At 40.3% G+C, this 15,549-nt stretch overlaps 1 protein-coding gene across 2 annotated transcripts in view; it reads right to left on the bottom strand.

The window, feature by feature from the left end:
• The window catches only part of DNER (delta/notch like EGF repeat containing), a 297,002-nt gene that overhangs the window by 157,577 nt on the left and 123,876 nt on the right, over positions 1–15,549 (bottom strand). For both annotated transcript variants that reach the window (XM_075937624.1, XM_075937623.1), the window contains exon 2: positions 9,872–10,168. In XM_075937624.1, the coding sequence (XP_075793739.1) occupies positions 9,872–10,168 (297 nt within the window). The remainder of the gene's footprint in view (positions 1–9,871; positions 10,169–15,549) is intronic.

Raw genomic sequence — 15,549 nt, forward strand, 5'->3', positions numbered from 1 at the left:
CCCCCGATTTTTGGGGGATGTTTTTTAACATCAGAGGTCGTCTTGTACGCTGCAATATACGGTAGCCTGGGCAGAAGGTTTTCTGCTTTTCAGTAGCACCTCCTGGACTGACTCAGAGCATTGGTGCCTGGCCCAGGTCAACCATGGAGCATCCATGCCTTTAGGTGGAGGGACTCCGTGAAACCTGCTGATCACCTCTTCTCCTCCCCCGGGGACCTTGGACCCTGGTTGAGAATCACTGTTATAGAAATCACTTCTGGAAATGCACAAGGTATCCACATAGCCTAGACCTACATGGCTCAAATCCAGTTATTGGAACGAACGAACGCGCATGCACGCACACACACACACTTGCAGTAGCCAGCAGCAGGTTAGCTATCAGGTTTAAAGCAGACATTAGGGATAAGTGAAGCAAAATGCAGGACAATGTAGCACTTTAAAGACTAACAAGATGGTTTATTAGATGATGAGCTTTCATGGGCCAGACCCACTTCCTCAGATCAAATCAGATTTGATCTGAGGAAGTGGGTCTGGCCCACAAAAGCTCATCATCTAATAAACCATCTTGTTAGTCTTTAAAGTGCTACATTGTCCTGCATTTTGCTTCAACTACTCCAGACTAACACGGCTACATTTCTATCATTAGGGATAAGGATTCTTTCCCTCACTGTCTGATCTAGATTCGTAGCCAGGCTGAGCCCTTCAATTCAATGTTTGGCCTCAAAAAGAGATTTGTTGCACTGAAATATATTTTGATGAAGCGGGGAAATGTTCCTGTCATCCAGGTTGGTTCTTCAGTCACTCCTCATCAAAATCCCCCACTTAAAAAAAAGGTCATCAATGAAATGGGAGTTTTACTAGAGAAAGGAATGCCAGATTGTCCTATAGCCAGCTTTTTACTTCACCTGTAACCAGTGGATCATAATGCTCAAAGCAAAGAAAAATGCTTTGAAAGGTTATTAGAGAGAATTGCTAATATGGCTATATAAACCCTCTTGTTTTGGCTAACAAAGGAAAGTGATGATGAATGCCATTGATTTTTAAAAGCGATTCAGCTAATATCAAGGCTAATACTGGTTTCTACATCTTGAGTGTCCATCTCAAAAAAAATCTCTGCACTTAAAATACTTTAAAAGTCAACCACAGGCTTAACATTTTGTCCATTATTACTAAGTAAACTCACCTAAATTCTCTCTTCTTTACAATCTGTTGTTTCATTAAGAAACAGTCACAAAAGGTTATGAAATTTTTATCACTTATTGAACTTCAAAATATTGCTGCACCACTGAGCTTTACTAGTGTTTGATACTAAAATGAAGTCAACTTCTTTTGCATTTTACCTGGAGGGTGAAAACAACCCTAAGTCTTTATTTCCAAATTCTGGAGGGCATTGGTAGCATTGTAACCATGGTTCTTTATGAAACTATGACCATTGGTTCCCTGTTTAGGAACTAATACGCTATGTACATGCTTAACTTTATGCACTAGCTATGTCTGCACTTGGAGACAGGGTTGTGATTCCTGTATTCATGGTAGCACCACACAGTAGTGATTAGCACACACAATATCCACACCGAGTACACACTAATTTGGTCCAGGCACATTTGTAACTGGGGTAGCTAGCCCACGTCTCCACTCTGCATTATTTTATACAGCTATACTACTGTTTTTAATGTGAACGCTAGAAAGGATATGGGTTTTCCAAGCTGGGAACTGCACCCCTAGCTGCAATTCTAGACCCACTGAGTTCAGGGGACCTACTTAGAATGGAACAGCTACATACATAATCCTTTGATGAACTGGGGCATTATTTATATAGGGATAGGAAAATGCTTGATAAACAAAGGCTATTTTTATTTGGTTTATTGTTCTATTATGGTATTGGTTTAGTCTGAATAGATACTTACGATGATACAGAATACCACATAGTATAATTCTAGATCCTTGTTTCTTAAACTGGAACACTGGTGTTCCATGGAGAACTCACAGTGTGCCGCAGCCGTTTGAAGAAAAAAAATGTACGCAAGAGCTGCTGAGACGCAGCGGGTGGTGCGAAGAGGTGAGAGACCAGTGACACAGCTGGAAATGAGGCAGAGCTACCCGTGTTCCTCCTCCCTGTGCTTCCACACGAAGGGCGGAAGAGGCAAGCAAGTGATGACACAGCAAGAAATGAGGCGGCGCTACCCACGTTCCTCACATGCTTCTGTGCCCGGCTTGCAACCACCTGGGAAAGCTCCATGCCTCGGTTGTGCCCCTTGCCAGAAGGGAGTATTGCAGGGCCAGCAGCAGGGCTAGCTCTGATTGGCTCTCTCCGCTGCTGGTCTGGGGATCCTGCTTGCCAGAGGAGAGAACTGCCCTAAAGCTGCCACGCCAACCGGGTCTTTGCACTGCTGTCTTTAGCCCTCGCTTGTTACCCTTACAGCTGAGGAGGGCCAGCACCTTTCACCCTCTTGCACAGACAAGGCCCTTCCCTTCCATATTCTGTGTCAAAAATAACAGAGCCAGGAGCTAGGACTACTGAAGGATAAAACATTAAGCAGTAAGGGACTTGGAGGGCAGGGTAAGGCCCTCAGTGCCACTAATGCTGGAGTGGCTGCTATGGCTGCTATCAGTCAGCTGTTTGACATTAACCCATGCTTGATAAGGTATTGAATTTATAATTTCCACCAATATGAGTAAACAGAGTAAATTACATTTCCCTATCGAAAAGGCAGACGTCTAGAAGGCTTCATAGGACAGTGAATATTGTTGTTGCTAGTAAAAGTGTCATCTGGTGTTCAAGGGGCAAGCTTTTTTTTTTGGCTCAACAAAAAATTCTTGGTGTTCCTCAAAATAAATTATTGTTTGGTATTCCTCAGTCTTAAAAAGTTTAAGAAACACTGTTCTAGATTCTTGCACAGCTAATTAAAATTATAATTCTTAAAGTACAATATGCCTTCTGAAATATTCCAAATGTTAAAACTGAAAACTCAAGGAAGGTTTTCCTTTTTTTTTATTTATTTATGGTTTGGTTGTATTTTTAAGTCTCAAACTGTGACAAGCAATTTCCACTGTTTACACTATGAGCTCATATCCATTTAACGCTAGGCTGGAGTGCAGACTCTCAAGTCTTGGTGCCTTATTAGGCCCAAGAACCCAAGCTCCAGTGTCCACACTACTATTTTTTTTTTTTTTTAGCAATTAGCTTCAACCCTGTTACCATGAGTCTGTCTACCCAGACTGGGATGCTCCCTCCAATTGCAGTACAGACATATCCGTTATTACAAACATACTGCTAGTATAAACCCATGCAATGCTAGTCCCCCCCCCAAACCCTTTTTGAACAGATTCCCTCCCCCCCCCAAATATTAATAAGCAACATTCATCATGCCTCAGCCGAGATTACTAAAAAGACCTCAGTCAAGTGCACAGATGTTTTCTGATGCACAGACATTTGGACAGGTCAGGCAATAGACTTCACCAGGCCTTGGTTAATGGTTGGAACTCTGCTCTGGGCCCCCTGGAAGGAGCAGTTCTGGGGGCAGGGTCTCAGATGGAAGGGGCTGTCAGTACAGTGCCACCCCCAGCCAGTCCTCAGTACCGCCCAGACCATGCCACTTGGGCTCTGGTGGCAATTTACAGGGCTTACAGCTCAGGGCAATTGCCTCCTTCATCTGCCCTTCTGCATCAACAGCCATGAATTAGGGCCTGTTGTAATGGAGAAGAGATTCCCCAGTGATGTTGCTTTGATTCTCTCATAATCTGTTAGAGCAGAGATCTTTAATTAAAGTTATTATGTTGTCTACATTCTGACTTTTCTTGACAGATACTATAGCTTGTGGTATCGGGGATATGATAATTGTTTATAATTTTCTATCATTTTACTTTGGCAATCCTGAGTATAATTCAGTGTTAGCACTTATTTTGGAACATAGGACTCAGAGAGATCTGAGCAGCCTACTCTGCTGCTACTAGTGGCAACCCTGTCATGCAATCCCATTCATAAATGTATCAAGTTCCCTTTTAAAAGCAATAAACTTTCTTGTCTGCACTATTCCTATTGGGAAGGCTGTTCCAGAATTTCACTTCTGGTGGCTAGAAAACTTCTTTTAATTTTGAGCTTAAATTTATTCCTAGCTAGTTTATATGCATTTGTTCTTGTGCCAGACTGTACTTTACGTGTTGAAACAGTTCTTCCTCCTCCAGTGTTTACCCAACCAGTGTATTTGTAGCCAACAACCAAATTCCCTTTCAATCATTATTGTGCAAGGCAAGCTAGGTTCTTTCAATATCCTCTTGTAAAGCTTCTAATCACACTGGGAGCCCTTTTCTACCTGTTCTAGTTTGAATTAATCCTTTTTAAATATGTCCAGAAGTATACAAAGGATTCCAAATAAGGTCTTACCATGGCATTAATTCTCTCTCTTTACTGGAAATACCTCACCTGATATATCATAGGATTTAATTCTATTTTTTTATGGCTGCACCACATAGCTGATCACAGGATGACTGAGGACCTAACACATCCATGTCTTTTTCCTCCACCTCCATTATTTCTAATGGATAGGTCCGTAGCTTCAGAAAATTGTGTTATTAGCGCCTATGTGCATGACTTTGCACTTTATACTATTAAATTTCACTCCATTTCCATAATTCTATTCCCCGAGGTCATTCAATTCTTCCTGTATAGTATTTCAATTCTCTTCTGTATTGACAATATCTCCAGACTTTGTGTCATCAGCAAATTTTATTAGTATACTCCTATTTTTGTGCCATGGTCATTTAATTAAAATATTACATAAGACTGATCCCAAGACTTACACTTGAAGAGCTCTACTAGTAACCTCTCTGCATCCAGATAGTTCTCCTTTCAGTGCAATCTTTTGTCATCTCCCTTTCAACCAGTCCCTTACCCACTTTATCATATGGGACTTAGTACAAGAATTATAACAAATGCCCAAACTCAGTTGTGCAGTTACTAGCTACAAGATTGTTGTATGTGTGCACAGAAATAGAAAAGCCCAGCAAATTTAATTTCTTGCCCATCAGCTGGCAAGAGAGTAGGAAAACTGGGCAGGCCAGTTGAAAAACAGCCAGGTGGCAACCAGTGTTCCCTCTAAGCTGCTTGGGAGCACAGCTTCACAGGTGATTAATTAGCCCCACCCAGTCTGAGGCTCAGGGCTCCATGCAGGAAGCTGACTGACTGGGTGGGACTAATTAATCACCTGTGAAGCTGTGCTGCCAAGCAGCTTAGAGGGAATACTGGAAGCAACCTTATTCTCCATGTGGTTGTGTAAAATTGGTAGGGACAGGACCCAGACAGCCCTCTAGCTGTACAGCCTATGCCAAGCATGGATGTTACAGGAGTCTCTTCCAAACTTTCTCCACCTCATTTCCTAGTTTATAAAATCTTATCAACCATGCCAGTCTTGATCCCAGATTAGTACAATTAGTCTATTTGAGAAAGGTTCTCTCATTCTGTGAAAGTCCAAAAAACTTCAACAAGGACTGGTGCTATGAGTTTGCTTTTATTATCTTGCCTCACCTTCCTTCCCTAAGGGCTGGAAAAATTCCACCGAGAAAATCTTCTGAACCTCTGCTTCTTTGGGAGTTTCCCCAGCCTTGGTCAGTCATCCTTGATCCTTTCCTGCAGCAATGTGGCAGTGTCATTTGTCCCAACATAAAGCACACCTGTGGACTAAACCCCACACCTATCAGAATTCCTTTCAGCCTCACGACCACATCTCATGACCTTGCTTCTGGCAGACAGCACATCTTTCCATCCTCTGGATCTGCTCTGGTGACAGGCCTTCCAATCTATGTTAGTAAGGAAATTGTAGTCACACAGGCCTGCCTCATACAAGTTTCGGTGTGGATATCAGGTTCTCTCCCAGATGTTCTTCCTTCTGTCTGAAGATCATTCTGGACTTCTGTGTTCCCTTGCTGTCCCCTTTGTATAATCCTTATCTTCACTAAGGCACCATCCCTGGCTTTCTCCATCAGCACTTCCTCTCTTCTGCTGGGACTAGTTTCCTTGCTTTCCTTCCTTGCCACCTCACCTTCTGCTTGCTTCTCATTCTCTAGTGCAGCCCTCCACTCTATTTGTCCTCAACTAGCCAGTCTCTTGCTCTGCCTTCTCTACATGGACCATCCTCCTTGTCTAGTGGTTTGTCCTCTAGGTCCACTTTTGGGACAAGGTCAGCCAATCTTGAACTGTATGTGTAGTCTCTTCTCTCCTTTCCTCCATCATGTCTTTAAATCCCCATATCAACTCCACCATTATCTCTAGTCCTTAGATCTTCTCTTCCATGAGCTCTCTCGCGTGATATTTCATACGTAAATAGTTTCTGTTAAAATAATATACAGCTTGCAGCTTCTGCATTTAGTCATCATCTTTGTCTCCTCTCTTCCTCAGGTCACCTCTAGTGCTGCCTCAGTAGCCATCATTTTCTTTTCTTCCCAGTCCCTAATCTTAAAAGTGAAAGGACAAAAGTTCTCCAAACTCCCTCCCACAAAATCCCACACAAATTCCCCTACTTGTTGTCCTGTTCAGTGGCTTATAGACCTTTTTCCTGGGTTAGCCCTGCCCCCTCATTAAGGGTAGGCAGTTACCTGTCCATCAGCTGTGCTCAAAGACAGAAAATCTCCAGTGTGCACTCATAGAGGACTCCAGCTCAATAACAGTCAACAGCCACCAAACAGAGTATGCAAAATACAAATAGCAAACAATTCACCAAAAGACAGATGGAAACAAATTCACATTCTCCTAAGGAAAAAGGACTGACTCCGAACTTATTAACAAAAATCCTTCACAAATTCCAGTCCTCTCTTCTCTTGTTCTTTCAAACATGTTTCTTGCTTATTTGTTTCCATGTCATTATTGGTATTAGAAAAGAGACATAAATATTATATTTTGAGCTGTCTTTCCCAATCTATTAATGGAGACCTGTGGAAACAGTGGCAGTAATATAGCAAGGAGAAGCAGATTCTAAGGTTAGAGTCACAGGAGTTTAAAGCATTACAGACCACTAAGATCATCTAGTCTGATCTCCTGAATATTACAGGTCACCAACACCATCCAGCACTCGTACACTAAGCCCAACAAAGGAAATGAGGCCAAAGTAAATGATACCCACTATTATGTGTCACAGGCAGCAAATAGGAGGAACCAAAGTGCACTGGCACTCAAGGGCTATGCAATCCCAGGGAAAGACTTAAATGAGATATACTTATCTAATCCTGGCAAGAGAATTGCATCTGTATGCTGCAGAGGAAGGAGAAAAACACTCACAGTCACTGTCACTCTGACCTGGAAAAAGATGTGGCCCCACATATAGTAATCAGTTAGACCCTGAGCAAATGAGAACCAGCCGGTCAAGTGCCTGAAAATGTCCAGTGTTATCTCACAGGTCCATCCTGCACTGTGTCCCATCTCCAACCATGTCCATCCTTACTTTACCCTTCAGAAGGGGGACATAAAATAATCTACAAGAATACATTTATGGGGAGGAATCCTTTCCTGACTCTTGATGATGGCTGGCTGAAACCGTGATGTCTGAGCTTTAGAACATAAGATATAAACCACAAGTGAACTGAAGTGCTTGTGAGACTTACTCCTTGCTCCACACCATCAAAAATAACCCAATCATTCAATACATCATTCAACCTTGGCATAAATTTGTCCAGCTCTCTCCTCAAACCAATTAAGTTGTTTGCCCCTCAACTTGTATTGGGAGGTTGTTCCAGAAACTCTCTTCTTCAATTAGAAACCTTCTTCTAATTTCCATACTGAATGTATTCATTGACAGCTTATATCCATTTATTCTTGTACTAGCATTGTTCTTTCACTTAGATTGCTCTTCACTCTCCCTGGTATTTACCCTCTCGTGTTTATACAAACAAATCATATCCTCTTTCAGACTTATTTTGAAAGATTAATTAAGCCAACTTCTTCTAGTCTCCTCTCGTAAGATAGGACCTCCATTTTCCTGATCATCCTAGTAGTTCTTCTTTGCACCTGTTACAGTTTAAATTCATCTTTATTGAACAGTGATCAAAACTGGTTTCCAAACATACTTCAAAACACACCAGGGAGTTAACACTTAGCTCTGGAAAATGTAAACGCTTAAAATAAGATAAATCATGAGCAATATAATTAGTTGATTTTGACTTAATTTGAAAATATCCAAACTGCAATGTACAGCATGCTGACCAATAAGAGATTGGAGGTCACTACTATACCTATGACAGGCATTAAATGTAACTAAGAAGAAAAATGTATATATACATTTTTGATATGTCCACACACAAAATTTTCATCTCTAAAGGCATCTCTAAAGGCATCTGAAGGAAAACTATAGCATGTGGTATATGGTACAGTGTATTGTCAAAGTAACTATTACATACATTGCCTAGCTGTAAGTATTGAGCATCTGTATTTATTAGTATTCTCAAAATGTTAAAAAAAACTGCAAGCAGATGGTCTGGTAGCGCTTTATAGCACTGTGGGCTGTGCCCATGAAAGCTCATGATACCATCTACATGTTTTGTTAGTCTATAAAGTGCTACCAGATCATTTGCTTGCTGTTTTTTTTCCTGTAACAGACTAACTCGGCTACCCCCGAAGCCTCAAAATATGAAATATATAATAAAAGGCTACTGGATACTCTGCAGAATTCATTGACTGATCTGAGACTCTTCTAGTCAGTTTCCCTACAGTGTGAAAACAGATCTGGGAAAGAGGCAGATGGTATTTATCATTGCAAAACAACAAACAGCATTTTTGGAACTTCTGGTCCAGATAGGAATCCATAAAATATACATTTTTCTCCCATGTAATAATATCAGAAAGAATATCTACAAATAGGAAAACAACAACTCTAAAACACTTGCAATCACAGACAAGCCTGCTGTGCTCAAAGCAGAGCTACAAAAAGTGAAGATGAAACTTGATGAGACAGCAGAGCTGGAGAGACTAGAAACACACTTTTTTTGCAGACTTCGTTAATAGTATTGTACACAATTGAGCTATGACTGAAAAGCAGTATGTAAATGTGACCTCGGTAGATTCAACGAATGTGACTTTTTAATAGTGTACATTGTAACCAGTGCCTACTTTCTTACAAAATAAAACTTCCTGGAACGACATGTTCAAATCTGAGTAGGGTGTGCACAGGGTTTATTTTTCTAGAATAATTAACTGCATTTCTTGCCATATATTTTGTTTTTCAAATGAGAGCTTATTAAAAACAGAGATGTTGAATAGCCATGATAAACCTTTGGACTTTTCAAAAGATTATTAAAAAAACCCTTCAAATATATTTGCTGAAGTTTTCTCTCCCATATCCCAGATCCCTACCATTGTGCACGCATGCTGTGTGCTATTTTTGTCACCAAGTCCGCAATCTTCTACCTCAGAGATGGCTTCACTGCAGTAGTGATATGGGACTATATATCAAAGCAATGTGGGATCCTTTGCTATATAAATGAAAAAGATTACTACTACTGTCAACATCGAAGAAAATCATGCTAAAAAGTAAATGCCTCACCCTTTTGCTTTTCTTAAACTGATTTGAAGTTCAGAATTTCTGGTGTATTAATAAAATGACAGAACTAAATGATATTGTACCATATATATGAAATATTCCCAATATATTTTACCTAAGAAAGCATGCATCTATTTTCAAAAGAGCCAAGATTAAGCCTAAAAACATTTCCAAGTGTTTTACTTGCTGATTTTATGGATTAACAACTCAGGTCAGGGATTATATCTTCAGTCTTCCTACACATATACCTATGGCCCATAGACAAATGGTAACTAAATACAACAACAAAAATAATAAAGTGACACTGAGAAGCCTTTCAAGTATGACTTTAAACAAAGTGGTCTCACCTCTATTTCATCCCATTTTAAATCAACAACTTTTTGTCCTGCTTTTGGCTGCCAAGTAGGTAATGTCACAGTTGCTCTTGAACGAGGTAAAACAATGTCAGGTTCCAAGGTTGTTGATACTGGCCTGATCTGTCTTGGTGGCAGTGACTCAGCCCATTCAGAGACTGGATGGCTGTGAAATGAGCGTTCACAATTTGTACCTTCATAGCCTTCATTACAAACACAGAGGTAGCCATCACCGTTATTGCTGCAGTTACCATGACGACAAGGGTTGCTGGCACAAGGATCTGAAACAAACTGAGGAAAAAAAACATATGGGTCAATTATTTCATACAAAAGATTTATTTCTGCAGTTTAGAAATGCCATAAACATGATTTATTTGTCCAATATTTAGTATCCAAAAATATATTTATGGGTCAAAATTAATCCTTTGTGTAAATTATATCATTTCAGAGGATTCAAAAACAGGGATTATTCCCAGGTCCATTATTCCCAGGTCAATTAACACAGGTTCATTGATGACAGGCTTACAAAGGAGTAGTGAATGAAACAGAAGCATCAGCAGTGTTCAAATTAGGTTATTTGCAAGTATGACGGGGTGGGTCCTGGGCTCGCGACAAGCCGCTCTGGATCTCCAGCTGAGTGGAAACGACAAAAGGACGGTGTACAGCTGCCTCACCCTTTTAAGTGGGTCACCACCCACATCAGTCTTACTCAGCAACAATAAGCATAGCATGGTAGCCAATCGAAACAGCAGCCCCCCATCAGTCCTACCTCTACCTCAGGAGACGTCAGGAAATTCTCTAGTTACTTCTGATCAGAGCTAGTTTCCTCTCAGGGAGAGCAGGAGGACATCTTCTCCCACCTAGCAGCCAACTAAGCAGGAATCTCCCCTTTTAACCTTACCCTATAAACCCAAGGTCTACTGCCGATCTTACAGGACAGGGATGACCCAGCCCACTGCAGTTCATTAACTTTTCCAGGCAAGTATATAGTTTGTATAACTCATCATAGTAATCCTCATAGAAAGACTTGACAGTATCCTCTCTTGGGGATGTTTTCTAAAAATATCTGCCATTGGTATAATCTGCCACATTCCAAAGGCCATACCAAGGAAACCATCGGTATCTTTATGAAACAAAGATAAACAGAAATTTCTAGCACAAATAGTGTAGCAGCATGAGAAGTAAGGGCTCTGCTCCAACAAAGAGAAAGAAAGACTGCCAATAATCGTGAATGAAAAGATTTAATTTTTAAATTTTAATGTAAATTTAGTTTCAGAAAAAATTACAGGTATCTTCTTTACTATAAAAGTCCAACATGCATGTTTAAAAAAAACTAGTTTAATTAAATCAGGAAATAAGAAAGTATTACATGGAAGGGTGGGGAAGGGTGTTAGAGGAGATTAAAAAAAGAATTCTAGGCTTCTGCTCTCTTGCATCCTGTTAAATATAGAAGAAAATCAAGAAAACAGCAAAATTCTACTACAATTATTGCATAATTATTACAATTATTATTTTTATTTCCAAAATTACTTCCCTACCATAAATATATCATGTTCTCTTTTGAAAAAAATTACTAAAATCAGAACATCTGGTATTAGACCATCTAACTAAAAAGCTAAATCCCACAGCATGTTAGTATCTTGTCAAAATTAGTACTGTACTTACACTTGTGCCAATGTGTCTGAGCAAATGTATCTCAGTATAACTTTTTTGCAGTCTTGCAACAATGTATAAAATTATGAATACATAGTAATTCTAATTCCATCTAAGGATTTTATTTACATATGGGTAAATAAAACCAGTATTTGGTTTTCCTGATTCCACCACAGTCTGCACATCTGTTTCTCTAAATTCAATTTTAGTCATCGTTTCTTCATGATAACCATACATTGCAAAATGTTTTGGAAAATCTCTCGGGAAACCAACAAAGCTTATGGCACAGGATGATAAACAGATTACTACAACTGTCAGTTTGAATCACAGACTGAAATTCCTTTGTATAGATATGCTTACTTGCTTTAAGCTGTAAATAACTCTTACTTCTGTTTCCTACTTAATACACACGTAGTTAATTACAGGACTGCATACAAGCTACAAGCCTATGGTGTGATATTTAAGGTACAAATTGGTCTAGAGAAAGTGACTGGTTTCTTAAATATTAGGTGATCTTTGGTGCAAGTAACCATTTCTCATATAGGCCAGCTTGCCTGAGTGCAAAATAGACTGGAGTGTCCAAAGGGACTATCTGTGACTAGGGATGTGACCAACTAGTTGACCCCCACCGCTGACACCAGGCTCCCCATGGCATTTCATAGTGGCAGTGCCACATAGAGCCCGGTGTCAGCCTATCCGGCGTTGCCTCTTTGGAATGCCATGGGGAGCACAGGGCCAGTGGGGGACTGCTTGGGTCCCCCTCTGGCCCCATGCTCCCTGCAGTGCTTTCACCTTTGAAGCGTAGCAACGGCCCTAGGGTTGTTGCTACACTTCAAAGTCAGAGGCACCCTTATCAACTAATTGAATAATCGATGCAAACTGCATTGACTATTCGATTACCCAAATAATCTAAATTTAACATACCTATTTGTGACTCCATTATAATACTACTGTAGTATTTGGGGAATTCACAATTGTAATTAGTTTGGTGAAATCTATTTATAGTGCATACAACCAGTTTGAGGCATCTGTCCTGCTTTTTGACAGCCTGCCCTTAGGTTGGCTCTCTTGGTTGTGAGCCACTCCCAACAGCATGACAAACTCCTTCAATGTTGGAGTTCCAAGGAAGACCCAAATTTTAGTGGGAGACTCTGCCATTGCTGAGCTTCTTGTAGATCTTTATCAAGACCCTGGTCAGGTTTATCCTTTCTGGAAGTATCATTTCTACTCCCATCCACAGGGGAAAGAAACAGCACAGCAATCAAAGGATCCCAACTCTCTAAACTTAGCTCGGCTCAGGAAATAAAAGGAGCAGCAGTGCACAGACTTAGGGGACATATACATCGATAGGAGATATGAGTTTTCACCATGTGGTTCCAAAAATGTCCCTATTTCTCTTCATGCTCTGATACGAATGTCATGGACAAGAACAGAACTTATAATTTCTGCTATTGAAGAAGTGGAGCAAAAGTATATGAAATCAACTCTTTGAAATAAACAACAATGCAAAATGCCTCTGGTGTTGTGTCAGACAAAGGATTGATAAATTCAATCACAAACACATTCTTGTTAACAAGAGACTGCATGTTTTTGCACTGATTCCAGTGGTCATCAAAGTTGTGAGAAGGCAAATCTTTGGTCATAATGGTTGCTCTGGTGTGGGCTTGCCATTATATTGGTGCTCTACTGTGCTGAATCTCTCATGGGAACACTCCTATTCTTTATCAATATTGTCAGGCCTCCTGATGAAATAAAATGATTTTGATTCTATTTCCCAATGCAGAACCAATTGGGTTCTATTTCCCCTTGGAGCCTGGACTATGGGATGCTGACTAACTCCTCCCTAGACCGTTCTGCAGAAGTCCAAAAAATCTTATAGATTTGGAAGTCTGAAATATTATCCTCAGAATTGGGAGATGTTTTCCCTAAGGGTAGTAGAAAGCAATCTGGCTCTGTGTTCTGTTTCTATATAATCTATTTTGGACTGTTTGCAGTACATAAAGTCTTTCCAGCTTTGTCAACAGCCAATGTGCATCTTTCTGCCACCTCAGCATCTCATCCAGTTGACAATGCCACTGTGTTCTGGTCAATTCATAGAATCATAGAATAATAGGACTGGAAGGGACCTCGAGAGGTCATCGAGTCCAGCCCCCCGCCCTCAAGGCAGGACCAAGCTCCGTCTACACCATCCCTGACAGATGTCTATCTAACCTGTTCTTAAGTATCTCCAGAGAGGGAGATTCCACCACCTCCCTTGGCAATTTATTCCAATATTTGACCACCCTGACAGTTAGGAATTTTTTCCTAATGTCCAATCTAAACCTCCCCTGCTGCACTTTAAGCCCATTACTCCTTGTCCTGTCCTCAGTAACCAAGAGGAACAAATTTTCTCCTTCCTCCTTGTGACACCCTTTTAGATATTTGAAAACCGCTATCATGTCCCCCCTTAATCTTCTTTTTTCCAAACTAAACAAGCCCAGTTCATGAAGCCTGGCTTCATAGGTCATGTTCTCTAAACCTTTAATCATTCTTGTCGCTCTTCTCTGTACCCTTTCCAATTTCTCCACATCTTTCTTGAAATGTGGCACCCAGAACTGGACACAGTACTCCAGCTGAGGCCTAACTAGTGCAGAGTAGAGCGGCAGAATGACTTCACGAGTTTTGCTTACAACACACCTGTTGATACAACCTAGAATCATATTTGCTTTTTTTGCAACAGCATCACACTGTTGACTCATATTCAACTTGTGGTCCACTATGACCCCTAGATCCCTTTCCGCCATGCTCCTTCCTAGACAGTCGCTTCCCTTCAGTGATCCATGAGTTTCTCCCAATATGTGATCTCAACCTGGCAAAGGCCATGAATGTGCCCTTTGAGTACTGAAACTTCATTCACATGAGGGAAAATGTGACCCCAATGGAGACTGCTTTCTAGAAAGTTTTTGAAGTACAGTGACACCGATGTTATTAATTACCAAATTTTTGTAAACTATTTTGAAATATGGAATGTATTATACACATAGTAAGCATTTTTTTATTGCATCCTGCATGAAGGCTGGAAAATCCTGGCTGGCAGTCAGCAGGAAACCCACAAATGATTGTTTCTCTAACTGCCATATGGGGTTACATTTTGACTTCTACGGTAAACTGAAGCAATGAAACTCTGCATGCTTTAAACTAATTTAGGTGGGGTTCGCAGCTGTTAGAAAGCATGGAAAGATTTCTATAAAGTTACATCAAACTCACTCTCCAGGGGGTTTATGCCCTTTTTTACTATCCTATTACTTGTTTTTCTACAGAAAACTCTTCCTGTTCACTACTTGTTTTTCCCTTTGATATTTTCATACCCGCTGCTCCTTGTTTCCTTCTCCCCTCCCCCTCCATTCTCCACTATTTATTTTGGGTCTGCACATCCTAAACTCAAAACTCCGATCATCTGAAGAAGTGGGCTGTGCCCACGAAAGCTCATGATACCATCTACATGTTTTGTTATTCTATAAAGTGCTACCAGACCATTTGTTGTTTTTTAAATTTATCACTTATTTATAGTAATTCTAATACGGTTGCAAAATTGTGTTGGATTTTTGTTCAACTTATTTTACTTTTCAGAAGTGGGAAGGCAGCAACCTATTATTCCTTTTATTTATGATCATTTGTGCCTTTCTTTTCTTTCTTACCACAGATCCAAGATAAATCATATCCCAACCTCCAATGATTTGACAGTAACATTACATTTTACTCCTCAGCATTCCCTTTAGAATAGACCAGGATGATTTTACAGTAAAGAATTTCATACCTGTGTACTTTTTCTAGCACTGAGACTCCAATATCATTCATGTGAGAAGCAACAGCAGAGTGACAGTAACAGAAATAAACTGTTTTTCTAGGAATTGCGGGAAATAAATAAGCATCTCAGCCCACTCAAAGCAGATCTGTTCAGTTAGCTCACTAACCCACCATGAAGGTTAGTTCTAATCAAATTTCTGTATTATTTAAAGCACTTATTGTGTACATTATGC

The sequence above is a fragment of the Pelodiscus sinensis genome, chromosome 10 (genome assembly GCF_049634645.1).
Source record: "Pelodiscus sinensis isolate JC-2024 chromosome 10, ASM4963464v1, whole genome shotgun sequence".
Classification (NCBI taxonomy): Eukaryota; Metazoa; Chordata; order Testudines; family Trionychidae; genus Pelodiscus; species Pelodiscus sinensis.